At 41.6% G+C, this 15,391-nt stretch overlaps 1 protein-coding gene across 2 annotated transcripts in view; it reads left to right on the forward strand.

Moving 5' to 3' along the window:
* The window catches only part of MRTFB (myocardin related transcription factor B), a 200,679-nt gene that overhangs the window by 74,582 nt on the left and 110,706 nt on the right, over positions 1 to 15,391 (forward strand). The window contains exon 3 of one of the 2 annotated variants that reach the window (XM_075285771.1): positions 5,892 to 6,096. In XM_075285771.1, coding sequence (XP_075141872.1) covers positions 5,949 to 6,096 — 148 coding nt within the window. In that variant the 5' untranslated portion in view covers positions 5,892 to 5,948. Of the gene's footprint in view, positions 1 to 5,891; positions 6,097 to 10,722; positions 10,784 to 15,391 lie in introns of those variants that run through there. The other variant, XM_075285773.1, reaches the window with a different exon arrangement.

The following is a 15,391-nucleotide window of genomic DNA, read 5'->3' on the forward strand; positions in this document are numbered from 1 at the left end:
GTATGTAAAGCACCATATAATCCCAACGTTGCAGGCTATGGTACACTCTCCATGTTCTATTAGAATTGCCTCTTGTATGACCTTGTATTTTGAATAAAGAAAATGTCTCCAGCACAAACAGATCTTACAAGTCTCAGCATCTAGGGTAGTGCTATGGATTTACCATTGTCTCTATGGATCCTATTGGTATTGCAAAGGAGATACTATACTAAACCGAACTGTCCTAATCCTAAAGCTTGCTTTCATATAGAAAAAAATTTGCGGTGTACTGAAGTGCTCAATGATAGCGCTCCAGTTTCACATGCTTAACTACTTGAAGAGCTGTTTTCCTTTGAGAGTACTTCCATATTCCAGAACAAAGTGTATTGCATCACGGCACTGCTTGGAGGGCACTATTCTGTAGTATATTAATCCGAGGCTGTTTCTAAGCAGTTCTGCAAACAGAGTCTAGCAGATTACATGGACGGAGCAATGTGCTCATAATAATGGAGGTGGATACTATGACACCATCTTTTCTTTCTTGTGTGCTATATCAGAAAAGAACATTTTGTACGTTTCCTCGGGTTTCCGCACCAAACACGAGCCATACATGCCTGAGAGCTATAGAATCTACATCTGCATGTATTTATGCTGGCATTTTTACAGTGCACACATGGCAACCTCTTTAGTTATACCAGAGGGAAAGGGACATTATATTGTTTTTTTATGTTTTATATCTTCCATCAGCGGCTTGTGGAGTAGCCAGTACGTTCAGAGTGTTACATATGCTGCCTACACATTCTCCTCTATTGTCTGCTGACATGGCAGCTTTCTGTGGCTATAACTATTATATATTGTATCCCCAGGTGAAAAAATATTTTGGGGGGGGTATTTTTAAATTTTTTCATTTTTTTTTTTTTTTAACAATACTTTCCTGCTTTAAAGGAGTCCTATCATTCTAGCATATTTTTTTCTCATTAACGTGTCGGAATAGCCTTAACAAAGGCTATTCTTCTCCTACCTTTCGTTGTCTTCTCCGTGTCGATGTTCACTTGAAATCCCATTTTCCATCGGTATGCAAATGAGTTCTATCGCAGCACTGGGGGCGTCCCCAATACTGTGAGAGAACTCTCCAGCACCGCCTCCATCTTCTTCAGGAACGTCCTCTTCTTGCGTCTTCTTTCGGCGGTGGCTTCAAACTTCTAGGCCTCGGGCCTAGGGCAAAGTCGACTGCGCATGCCCGCCAACCACAAGAAAATGGCCGCTTACAATACTGTGTAAGTGGCCATTTTTCTTGTGGACACGGGCATGCGCAGTCGGCTTTGCCCTAGGCCCGAGGCCTAGAAGTTTGAAGCCACCGCTGGAAGAAGACGTAGGTAGGCTATTCCAACGTGTTAGGTTGAAAAAAAAAAAAGGTTTTAATGGTAGAATCCCTTTAAGAAACTTTTGTCTATGGGCTGCGACTAGTAGTAAATATTACACATTTTATCCCAGGTGACAAAATATCTTTGACGGGGGAGATTTTTAATTTTTCAATCTTTTCTCAATTTTTCAGATTTTCATTTCTTTTCTTTTTTTTTTTTTTTTTTTTTTTTGTATTCTATTTTATTTTTTAACAATACTTTCCTAAAGGGAGTCCATCATTAGAAAATCACCTTTTGAACTAATGGCTATTCTACTCCTACCTTTCATGCTCCTCTTCTCCCCGCTATTTCTGTTTATTGCAATATGCAAATTACACTCATGGAGCACAGTGGGTGTTCCCCCTGGGCTCCGAGTACCCCCATATCATAACCTTTCACTGCCCCTTAGTTAATTTTGTTCACGCTCCTCTTCATGTTTTCCTGACATCAGGGGTGAACCTAGCTTCTATGCCGCTTGAGGCGGACGACAGAAAGCCGGAGCGAAGGGGGCGGGGTGGACAGGGCGGTGTTAGCAGGCAGAGAGCAGGCAGGGAGAGGACCTGCTCTCTGCCTGAGCGTGAGGGGAGGCCGCTGGAGCAGCGCTGCGTCCACAGGGTCTCCCCAATCCACCACTCGCTTCCCGTGCTGGGCTGCCGAGACGGTGACGCTAAGTCAGTCCAGGACAGCTTGTCCTGGACTGGCTTAGGTCAGCAAAAAGCGGTCGCTTCAGGTCGCCTCATGGGAGGTGCGGCGCTGCCTGACATTCTGGCATCAGACGCTGTGCTATACGCTGTCTGTTCATGCTCCACTGCCATTTTGCGGTGGTCTGTTACATGAGGTTCTCAGTCTAAGTTGCAATACAAAGCTACAACTGCTCCCAGTCCCGACTGTGTTTTCAGATGGGGATATCTCTCCATAAATAATACAGATAGAAGTTTGTTTCGTATGAAAGCCAAGAATCTATTCTTTCACAAGACACCACTGTTATAAGTCTTATAATGTCCCATCCAGCCTCAGCTTCTCTGCATTGTGCATTAGTCTAAAAACCCTTCATATTCCAGTGAGAAGGGGCGCACAGTTTTTTGCTGGCACTGTCAAAAAGTGGATTTCAGAACAAGATTTCATTTGATTTGAAAGTTTAGGTACACAAATTAGTCTAGCACCTCCTCCAAGTATTCAACAGCCACCACCATGATACAGAAGACATTACAGTCATAAATAACATGCCTTCCTAAGTCTTATGCAAATGGCGACGGGCTATCCACTCCCTCTCTGACCCCCTACCATCTCCAACCTGCACCCTCCCCATGCAGTAAGAGCTGATCCCCCTCCCCACTGCTATGACATCACCCATCCTATGTGAAGGCCCGCCCACAGTGCTCCTGCATAAGACGCCAAAGCTGTTTTTCCTGTAAATCTACAAAAGTGATGTATGTAACAAAAGTATGATGTCTATCACTGCTATGCGCCCTGTACTATGGTGGCGATGGTTGAATAGGCTTGGGACAGGTCATAGAATCCCTTTTAAGATATCAGTATTTTGAGCCTGGAAAACCCCTTTTAATATAATGTTATTTCAATAATGTTATTACTCATTATTAAGCTTGCAACAATGTCATGATCATGATTGTTTTTCCGAAACTCTATCTCCATGATAGCTTGTTGTAGATGTCCCTATAGAAAGGTATCTGTGCCAATAACAGATGTCCTTTGTATATAATAATGATCAGTTATGCATGGCTGTCAGCTATGTCTATGGTGAAAACCAGATTTTCCTGTTTAATTTCCATTTAACATTGTGTCAGTACATGATATGCGGATTGCTGCCTCGCTGACAGTCACATATCATGTGCCAATTTCCTGGTTACGGCAATTAAACCAGATGTGTATAGACTTGCTTTAGATTCACAGATTGGCCCAACGTTCCAAAATCTAATTACAGCTGATGCAGAATGGGACTTCTTCTAGCCCTGGTGCCCTGCATAGGTTTCGTCACAATACAGTCCCTAAAAGCCTATAATCAAAGTGGGTGTGCCGGGGTGCAAAATAATCCGCCAAAGAAGAGTGTTAATTGTCAGCTGCATGGTGGCCTCCTACGCCACCAGAATGCCTAAGTAGCTTCGTGTGTGTGAACACTCACTGTAGAGGAAATGCTTTTGTGTCTATTCCCTACTATACAGACGGGTGTTGAGAAATACACATGCACATATGCACATATATATACACATGCACACACATTATTATTTTTTGTTTGAACAGCTTATGGAAGGGTTTTACGAAACACAGTAAGTAATGTATAGCACAGGGCTGTGGAGTTGTTAGGCCTCAGTCCAACTCTGACTCCTCATGAGTGGCTAACAGCTTTTGTCAGAAGCAATAACGATCCACCAATTCATTAAAGGGATCGTGCCACGTAAAGTATTGTACTTATCCCCTGTGGATAGAGGATAAATACCTGATTGGTGAGAGTCTGACTGTTGAGACCCCACAATCCTGAGAACGTCGGTCCTTTTCCGACTTCGTTGAGCGATGTCCACCACCAGAGACTCGTACGTTCAGCCAGACTACAGTCTTTTTACAAGTATAACGTTTTAGTAAAGTGAGTAGCCATGTATTTGTCAGCTTCTGTCCCCTCCACATTGCATACACAGTTGTTAGAGTTTCCATTCCTGTCCCCTCAGTGTTCAGTCTACAGCGTCACCCATCTCTCCACTCTTGGAATTTGGCCTCTCTTACTTCTGGGCCTTGCAGAAATTTTTAAAGAATGCTAAAGTGTCTTCTTTTCTAGCCTCTGTGAAGTGCAGCGTCAGCTAAACATAACCTATAATGTGGATTATAATTACATTTACTGCAAATTTATCGACCCTGCAATCTCTAAATCTTTATCAAGCACTGTAACCCTTTGACTCAGTCAGCTATGTTCTGCTTTCCTCAGAAGATACCCAATTAGTCCCTATGGCCTATTTTTTAATTACTTTTTTCAAATAATTTTTTATTTTTCATTTTCTATATCGCTATGTGTATTTAAAAAGAAGTACAGTATCTTGCAATTTCCATTCTGTCCGCTAAGCCTAATAACAGCCTCACTCTTGGTAATTCTGAAGAGGTTTTCATTGCAGCAGTGACCGAATTTACATCACAAACAAAACTGACAGTATCACAATAGAAGTTCACATCTCTACAGATAACCCTCATAGTAACCCATCATTACATACACTGCTGGCAATAGGTGATGTCACAGCTTATCTACTCGCCCTCATTACTCAGAGCATGTCTTGAAAACTGTTCCATAGACCTCAATGAATCTGCTCCAGTCTATTGTTGCCTATGGCCATGGCGATGCTGTATATCACCAAATGCTGTTAACAGAGCAGCGGAGAAGCTCAAGCAAGATGGCCGCTTTTATAATACTACAGAAAATAGAATAAAAAATCTACAATCAGAAAATAAGACATAAATTACTTTTTTCTAATCTGTTTTTTAATAAATGGTGGTATGTCATAAATAAGTAATGGGGAGTCTTCTTCTTAAACATAATTTGCTTGTATTTATGTTGTATTTTGAGCCACTTTTTTTTTTTTTTGTTCATTTTAGTTTTTCAGTTTTGTCCTTTTTGTTGGATCGCACACAACTGCAGTGTGCCAATAGCCCACATGTCAGTCCTTCTTAAGTAATTCCCTTAATATTGTGTAATTAAACTACTAAAAGTATAATCACATGAAAGCCATCTGCACATGTGTGCCACACAGCACCGAAGATGATCCCGAGCTCTGCAAGGCATTTGCTCATTTACATTACTGTACTGTATTGTCATCTGTTAACTATAAAATTGGAGGCCTTGATAAAGAGGCAGGTTTATTTAGTCAAATGGTCAAAAACCAAAATTGGAGGCCTTGCCTATAGCAGTGCAGATTTCATTTTGCTGTGTTTTCATTGGTTGCAACTAAGCCAGTTTTTCTTTTAGGACATTGTACTAAATCTGACCTATGGTGCCCACAAATATCTTCATGCTATATGCTTATTGTGTATATGCTCTTTTTTTTTGAAGGATCGGACTGAAAGGTATTATTAAATAAGGTAATACTGGTTGAAATACTGGGAACAGGAACATAAGGAGTGGAAAAAAAAATCACTGGAGTGCTCCTTTAAAAAAAAACTACTTTGTAACATTATATGGGAGATTTGGTTTTAAAGGGGTTATCCTGGACAACCAGGTCATCATGATCTGACTCCCTGGACTCTCAACAAGTAGCAAATTGAAGGGACAAACACATTGTTTATTTACAGCGCCATATGTATGGGTGTGGATGCACCTGGTACTGCAGCTCAGACCATTCAGGTGAACAGACTGAAGTGCAGTAGCCCTACAAGCCTGTGTATGGCGTTATACCTACATAAATAATGAAGGGATTGGTGTGCTCCAGCATTGACTTCAGAGTTCTGCATCAAAATTGTGTCTGCAGTTGCTTGTGACTTTTTATCTATTTACCGACTTCCCTTCTTTTACAGTCTTGTCCTGCAAAAGGTGAACTCTGCTTTCCTCCTCCTCCTTCCTCTTTTATCATCATGGAGCATCGACAGGCCCAGGAGGATGAGACTGGCTCTCTACTCCATCTGGCTCCAAGCCCCCAAAGTGAAGCAGTTGCCCATGACTTTGAGGAATTGTCCTTGCAGTCAGTCCAACATTTGCCTCCCCTTAAAGAAAGAAAAAATGGTGAGTACATTTACAGTCTTGTGACACTGTTGTAGACATTGTGGCTAGATTGGTTATTTTCTGAGAATTCTCCTCCTTTTAATAGCTGATAGCAATACAGATTTGTGTCTGGTGAATTTGTCATTGAAGTGTCTCTTGTGAGCACACTGCTAACTGACTGTCTTAGAGAATACAGATGCATCAGGTTATCACGGCACATCACTGACGCCAATAGGTTTTTAAGCATTCAGTATGAAAATTTTCAAGGCTACGTCGCTCAGCAACCTGCAGGATAGACGTCTGCATTCATGTCTCACCGCTTCTGTACATAACAGGTGGCTAGTATATCATAAAATATATTATACCTATAAAATCCATAGCTCCCAGGTCACTTTTATTGTATCATTTAAAACCAATGTTAGATTGAAGATTTCATACTGTATATTTCTCTGCATCAGCATAAAGGTATTGCCATAGATGACTGGATATGTGTCATACATGACTGGATATGTATGGACACTGCATGCTGTGGGTATTGTCACCACCTCCACCCACTACACTACTTAGGATCCGTTAGCTGCCACTCCACTGATTCCAACACATTTGTAATTTTTTCTCTAGCCCCCACCATTTCCGAGAAGTTGTTGCAGTTAGTTTTGGTGCCTGATATGCTACTGTCAGGTAGGAGGTCTCAGGCAGGTGATGTGATTCAGACCTCCTATCACAAGTGGACAGTGTCAGAGTTGCACCCTTTGGCTGATTCTGGTGACACTGCCCATCTGATAGTTTTGGTGCATGATATGGCTGTTTAGCCTCTGTAATAACAGCACTTACTACTTGGGAACGGAGGAAGCTGGAGAACAAAATTCCATTGATCCCAGAATCAGTGGGGCTGCACCTTATAAATGATGCAAAGATCTGGACTTGGCAGAGGTGGTGAAAGATTAGTAATGATTGACTGGTAGTGGTCTGACCTCAGCCCAATGATTCCTTGCAGATACACAATGGCCCATCAGTACAATCGGCTGCGCCTCATATTGCAGCGCGCTCTGACTGATCGGTGGTGTCCCGGAGGTTGGATCCCTGTCCCTATTATAACAGTTATAGTGTCTGTGCCCCATTGGTGGCACACTACTACTAGACATCATGTAGCGAGGCGTGTCTATAAAGGATCATCCAAGCAGACAACAGACAGTGATAAATTAAAAAAAAAAAAAAAAGTTTTTGATAAACCATAGCAAAGCAATAGGTTGTTAACGCTCAGGCACGCCATCCCACATACCTCCACTAAGCTGTATGGCCTTAAAGGGATCCTGTCACATCAAGCCAGCAGTCCATTCTGCGGGCAGCATGTTATAAAGCAGGAGAAACAGATTGATATAGTTTTGTGGAAAAAGATTCATCTACCTTTCTATTTTGTTTTTATTTCATTGTACTCTCCCCAAGTTTGGTGGGAGGTGCTGCTCAGTGATTGACTCTCTTTCCTGTATGTACATGCATACAAATATACAGTAGTTGTCCATCATGAGAAGGACCCGCCCACTGGACTCCTATATATCAGTCTGTTCACTTCCCCCACTTCATAACCTGCAGAGTGCACTGTGTTTTGTCAGTGACAGGTTCCCTTTAATACAAAAAAGTGTGTGGCACTGAAATGGGTTTGGACAAATTACTAGTTCACGATAAAATACGAATACGGTGCAGAGAGGTGACCTTCAGGTGTATACAGCATGTGTCAGACATTTCATGGTAAATGAGATACATTTGATACATTACTAATACGCCATAGGTGTCTTTGATCATCCTTCATGCTGATCATCGAGGTAAATGAAAATCGTGAAAATCCGTTCTGTTCTCCTAAATTGCCATGAGACAACCTCTTCCCTTAGCATAAGCTTACACAATGGAATTTTTGCAGTAGAATCCAATGCAAATACAGTATACCTCAAATTCATTCCAGTGGAGACAGACACTTTATTATCCGCTAGCTTCAAATAATAAAGCATCCTTTCTGATCTTCAGGCGGATTCTGCCCAAACCTCATAGGGAAGTGAATTGAGAGTAGAAGCTAGGAAAGTTCTCTGCGCACAGCAAGAACATTTCTACAGTGGATGTGCATGGCAGACCCTGCCACAAAATTCTCTGTTAAAACCGGCCCTTATGCATAGTGTTGGCTCAGAGGATTATAGATGTTCTTTTAATCATGCAATGCTTTCTCCTATACACTGTGGCGTTATAGAGGACCTTTCACCACCTACAACAAGTCCAGCTCGATTAATAAGTGCTTCTCCACTGATTCTGGCACGGTAGGCAATTTTTCTCTAGCCCCAACTGTTCCTGAGCAATTAATGCAGTTAATTTTGGTGCCTGCTATGCTATTTAGTCTCTGTACTGACAGGTGGGCGGTGTCAGGTAGGAGCAGACAAGGGGGTGTGATTCTGATCGCTGACACTGGCTGCCTCTGATTGGAGTTAGGATTCACGCCCCCTGCCTAACACCGCCCTTCTGACATCGCAGAGCTCAAATTGCACATCAGGCACCAAAACTAACTTGTTGCTCTGGAATGGTGGAGGGTAAAGCAAAATATTTCATCTGTGCTGGTCAGTGGAGCAGAGACTATTATCAAATGATAAGAACTTAGATGGGTGGAGGCGGTGAAAGGTCCTCTGTAAATACTGCAGCAGCCTGCAGGGTTGGCTGTATCTTACTACAGTTGTGAAAGAGGCGAAAAACACACAACTTTTATGCAATAATACTTTGTAAGTGTTTTACAGCACTTTTTTTTCCTCATGTGTCATAGGTTACGTTTGTTGAGTAGGCAGAAACATTATTTTGGTAATGAATTCTACAAGGCGCGTTCATTTCTGGTATTTTTGTGATACATCTGGTAATGTTTGCAGTACCTGACGTCACATTGAATATTTCTATAATTGGGGATTATGTTTTTGTGTAGTTGCATTACATAGGAAATGTTCGGCGCATAAATATTTATGGATGGAGAAAGTACCGTACTTAGGAAACTCTGTCTATCTCTTAGGGAAAATAAAATCTGTTTAGTTGTTAGTTGCTGGTTGTTTAATTTGTCTTTTGTTTGTTTCCTGTTGTATACTTGTAAAGTAGTAATGGTTAAAGGGTTTCCGGGGTTTAATTTGATGACGTATCCTAAGGATACGTCATCATCGGGTCTGTAAAGGTTGACATCTCGCACCCATATCGATCAGCTGTTCTCAAGAGATTTTATGTAGTGAATGGACAGGAAGCAGACAGCTCTATTCTCTGTATAGTGACTAAACTGCAGCTCAGGTCCCATTCAAATGAATTATTTAGTATTCTTTTATTTTACTTATATAGAACCAGTAGTGTTTTACTGTCCTCAGTGGGGCTCGCAATCTAAATTCCCTATGAGAATGTCTTTGGCGTTTGGGAGGAAACTGAAGTACTCAGAGATAACCAATACAAACATGGGGAGAACATACAAACTCCATGCAGATGATGATCTTGGTTGGATTCAAAACCCGGATTCCAGCGCTGCAAGGCAATAGTACTCAGTGGTGTGGTGATCTGCAGTAACCTGGTCTGGCCACTACACAGAGAACAGCGCTGTCTGCTTCCTGCTCCTTTCTCTGTGGATCATGAGGATGTTGGGTGTTGGACCCCCACTAATCTGATGCTGATAAGACATGCTTAGGATAGGTCATCAATATTTTTTGCCCAGCAAACCCCTTTAAATTAACTAAGGTTCCCTTGCTAATAGTTCAATAGTTACATAGTAGATGAGGTTGGATACAGACATTAGTCCATCAAGTCCAACCTATAACCCTACAATCCCCTACAGTGTTGATCTAGGGGAAGGCAAAAATCCCTATGAGGCTCATGCCAATTGCCCTATTTCAGGGGAAAAAATTCCTTCCCGACTCCAAATCTGGCAGTCAGTATAAAAACCCTGGATCGACGTGTCTTTAAAATCTAGAGACCATAACCTGTTATGATTCATTTATTTTCAATCCACAATGAGGCAGTACCATTAACTAAGCCTACTGTGTTCAGGTACTTTATATGCCTTTTGAAGGGTTTTCCAGGACTGTAATATCGATGACCTATCCTTGAGGTAAGTCATCAGTATACAAAGGGAGCAGGACCGTTTATGGCCTTTACAAAGTGCATGGAATTGTACCTGGTCATGTAGCACTTTGGCCCCTGGAATCTTTTCATCATGAGGATGTCGGCCCCCCACCAATATGATATGGATATTAAAGTCTATGAAACCCCTTTTAACTTTTTCTAACCTTCACCTTAGTTGCTCAGTTATTCTCTGGCAGTAAGGAGAATAGTTTTTCTAGTTCAGCCTGCTGTATGGTCAGATGTTTTCTATTAACATCAGTATTTCCCAGGTGCTCCTAGCATACAGACAATGTTTGCCTCTGATATTGTGAAGTCAGTGCCAGTTCAAGAGATCTAGAGAGGAATTTTGTCTTTGGTAGTTGACGTGCCAAAGGAACACTGCATACCTGGAAAGTGATGTGCAGAGACAAGTAGGGCTGCTAAAAAAATAAAAGCAAGTAGGTAAGGAGCGCGTCTGGCCCTTCATTCTGATCACTTAACTGCAGAGGTGAAGGGTTGAGGTGCGGTGTGCGGCCATGTACGAATACTGGTAAGATGAGTGGCACTGGGTGTGGGGAGCCTTGTACAGATGAACACTATACATGTGGTAAGTACTTACAGTGGCAGACATGATTTCACTGAGCTTTATAAGATAAAACTGATTTGTCATATGAATATTCTTTTGAGGGTGTGTGGTGTGCATGTTTTTAGATGAGGTACTGCTAGGCACCTCCAAAGAGAAGTAAAAGACTGGACAGGTTGAAGTCTAAACCGTTGGTTTTTAGACTTCAGGCACATAAAGGAGTGTGCGATCGTAATATCTTCTGTTACGTTTCGATATTTTTAGATCAGGTTCTACTTGGATCAGTCTTCACAGACCTAATCCACCCATTCAGCACAATGTAAGACCTCATTCACATTAGCGTTCGGGTTTCCATTTGGAACGGATACCCATACACATTAAAAAGCGGTTACCATAGACTATAATGAGGTCCCCCCACGAAACATGCCAATAGAAAAGTGCTGCTTACACCTATACTTATTTAGGTTTTTGTCACATCTTTGAGATCTTTTAGCATCCACTGGAGCATTTACTTAAATTACATGGTGCGGTATGGTTCCTGGATTACTTAGGTTACGTGGTGAGGTATGGTTCCTGGATTACTTAGGTTACGTGGTGAGGTATGGTTCCTGGATTACTTAGGTTACGTGGTGAGATATGGTTCCTGGATTACTTAGGTTACGTGGTGAGGTATGGTTCCTGGATTACTTAGGTTACATGGTGAGGTATGGTTCCTGGATTACTTAGGTTACATGGTGAGGTATGGTTCCTGGATTACTTAGGTTACATGGTGAGGTATGGTTCCTGGATTACTTAGGTTACGTGGTGAGATATGGTTCCTGGATTACTTAGGTTACATGGTGAGGTATGGTTCCTGGATTACTTAGGTTACGTGGTGAGATATGGTTCCTGGATTACTTAGGTTACATGGTGAGGTATGGTTCCTGGATTACTTAGGTTACATGGTGAGGTATGGTTCCTGGATTACTTAGGTTACGTGGTGAGATATGGTTCCTGGATTACTTAGGTTATGTGGTGAGGTATGGTTCCTGGATTACTTAGGTTACATGGTGAGGTATGGTTCCTGGATTACTTAGGTTACGTGGTGAGGTATGGTTCCTGGATTACTTAGGTTACATGGTGAGGTATGGTTCCTGGATTACTTAGGTTACATGGTGAGGTATGGTTCCTGGATTACTTAGGTTACATGGTGAGGTATGGTTCCTGGATTACTTAGGTTACATGGTGAGGTATGGTTCCTGGATTACTTAGGTTACATGGTGAGGTCTGGTTCCTGGAGCCACAACATTGAATTCAGGCCTGAAGTGCAGAGCTTTCACTGAAAGCCTCACTCTGCCATTGGTTACTAAATATAAAGTTTCTGTCTTGGGAATTTGCTCTTACTCTCTGGGTATTCTGCATCTCTTTTCTTCTACTGTCTCTGTGTTTGTCTTGGGCATGAGAGAAGTGATGGAATATTACTAGGACATGCCAGCACTATATAGTCTGAGCCTCACTGATCATGTACATGAAGGGGGCGCCAATACATTTTTTCTCTGCACAGAAATGCTACCACCCGCTTACCTATGTGGAAATTGCAGTGTGGCTCTAGTTGTGTGGATGGGGTTATCCACCATTATCTGCAATGCAAGGTAGCCAATTTTTGCTAGCATTGTGCTGCCTTATCTAGCTATAGAAGAGCTTACTTGAAAACCTATTAGTATTAATGGGAGAATCATTTGTACATCTAATGTAAGATCAGTCTCTGAATTAACTATACGTTCATTCCAGAGTGGCCTCCCATTCCACTGAGAGTAGAGACAAGATCACTTAGTCTTGATCTATGCTGGGAAATGCTGCCCATGTTACAAATAGAGATATAAAAAGTATAAGGTTAAGTACTGTACTTTGTACCGATCCATTCTAAAACACATTATTCAGAATATAACCTACGCAATACTACCAACATAAGGTATGTTTTTTTCTCTGACCAGAGTATACTGCATTAGTCACCATTGTCCAAAAGGTGTTACAAAGGTAAACCGCCTCCTCACTTGCCACCCCCTCCTGAAAGTGACGTCTGCCTTTCCCAGAATGATTCAGTCGTACCCTGTGAACTTCTCACGTAGAAGCTTCATTTACCGTATATACTCGAGTATAAGCCGACCCCCCTAATTTTACCACAAAAAAACTGGGAAAACTTATTGACTCAAGTATAAGCCTAGGGGGGGAAATGCAGCAGCTACTGGAAAATTTCAAAAATTAAAATGGTTTTTGGGTGCAGTAAGTGCTGGGGAAGGGGAGCTGAGTTTTGGTTGACTGTCTGCTCCTTCCCTGAGCTTGAGGACTGTTCTCCCCCCCTTCCCCCACTTGGAATTCAGTTTGGCTGAATATAGGGTATCTGCAGTGCTCCTATTAACCCCTTCCCGATGGAACAGGAGCACTGCAGATCCCCTATATTCAGTAGACCGGGCACTCTCAGACACAGGGATACCTAATGTGTATGTGTTTCACAGTCATTTTCTACTTTTATATGTATTCTAGGGAAAGGAGGGATTTAGAACTTTTATTGTTTTTATTTTTTTTATTATATTTTTTAAAGCTTCTTTAGAGCATTGCAGCTTTGTCCCATTCACGTGAATTCCAGACTCGGCCCATGGACAAGAGTGATGTTGATTCTGGGTAATAGAGAAATCTTTTTCTGATTCTGGACAGCCCCTTTAAATACTAGCTTGTATAGTCTCCTTTTATGATTTTTTACTTTTTGTACTGTCCCAGGTCAAGAAAAAAATGAATTAAGACCCAATAAACTTTTAGGCCTTGAACATTATACAAAATATGTTTGGATGGACCAATGTTTCCCATAACGGCCAGAGTTAGAACATCCCTGTCATTACTGGACACATTGTTCATTAGAGACATTACCCAGAATATTCATTTCCTGTTCACACTATAATCCATGGCCAAAACGAAAAACCACTAATAAAAATGGTATGTATAGTTAGGATAGTGTATGAGCATCCTGGCTTGTACCTCAATTCAAGGGCGCCAGGCTAAGAAATAAACATTTTTAAGAAATATTTTAGAAATAAAACAATGTTTTTTAATTTTCATGTTCAATTAACATCAACTAAGAAGCTTCCCGAAGGAAATAAGTGGTGACGAAGATGCTGGAGAAACATAGTTCACTTTATCCTGCCTGTTAATGTAATTTATGACCCTGCACTTGCGGTTCGAAATTTCTTATGTTTTAAGACTGGCGGAAAAACTGGTCCCACACCTGTTTGGGAATGCAAAGCAACATCAAGTTCCTCTCAAGTCAGAGTTTGACCGTGCCTCAATAAGGCCTGGTTCACATCTGTGCTCTGTATTCCTTTTGGGGAGTCCACTTGGGGACACCCTGAACAGAATACTAAACGCATTGACAAGCGGTGAGCAATGAAAGCACACGGACCCCATAGACTATATATTATACATTATAGCCTATGGGGTCTGTGTGCTTTCATTGCTCACTGCTTGGCAGTGCGTTCGGTATTCCGTTCAGGGGGTCCCCAAGCGGAATACCGAATGCAGATGTGAACCAGACCTAAGACAAGTCAGATCCTTCTTCAAATTAGGGTGAGAAAAACACTGGCATATTAAATGGTTAATGGGTATATCAATAGAGATATTTATGGTCCATTCAGAAGATGTGCGATAAAAGTTTGCAAAGTTTGGGTTTCACTTCCTAGTTCACATTTATTAGAAGAAATGGGATCCCGTCACCTCCACGCTATAGAAGCAAGACAGTGGCACTTTATTTTATGGGAGTATTGGCAACCACTAAGTACAGAAGTGGCTCCACACGGCCAGGAGAGCCAGCACTTGGGGTATTTGATAAAGCCTGGAGATGACCTCTGAACTATGTACTTGGAGAGAGGGTATCGGCTAGGCTGAAGCCACAATAATTTGGTCCAACCAGCTTTGGGGGTCTTGGCAGAAGAAATAAAAGGTACAAGATTTTTAATAAAAGCAATAGGTCTAGGTGACATTTATGGGATTTTCTCACCACTAACACTTATGTGCAGTCTACGGGATAGTGGATAAGTGTCTAGTTTCTGGAAGACCCCAAACAGTTACTAGACTGGTAGTCTTCAAGGTCTCTGTGACTGAGATAGGAGTCCTGTGCTCCATCAGGTCTGTAGAAATGGTCACTACTGCACTGCTTACACGGGGGACTAGGGCTGTTCTCGTGATTCGGAGGGGTGCCAGCATTCCTATGGATAGGGGATCAGTTTTTGTGAAAATTTTTTGAAGGTCAGTTGAGTCCTTATTACTGTTCATGCTTGGGTTATTCATTGTTTCATCAAGTGACATGTGTTGAGTAACTCACTCAGAGTTGCAAAAATTTCTTATATTATGTAAATATCTTATACATTTCTCACTTAAACATTGGGACCTCTCAGATTCTGATTTGTAATATTTTTGTGGAATTATGTAACTCTTTACGATGTGGTGTTCACTAAAGCTTATCATTCTTCTATTGCCCAATTTGACCAGAAATGTTGACTGATTTATGTTGCATCATATACGTGACTATCCAAGATATTCTATTAGATTAGAGTATTTGCTCTCTTTATTGCGTGACTACAAGTTACTGTTACTGTTTTTATT

Source organism: Leptodactylus fuscus, chromosome 8, assembly GCF_031893055.1.
Source record: "Leptodactylus fuscus isolate aLepFus1 chromosome 8, aLepFus1.hap2, whole genome shotgun sequence".
NCBI classification, from domain to species: Eukaryota; Metazoa; Chordata; class Amphibia; order Anura; family Leptodactylidae; genus Leptodactylus; species Leptodactylus fuscus.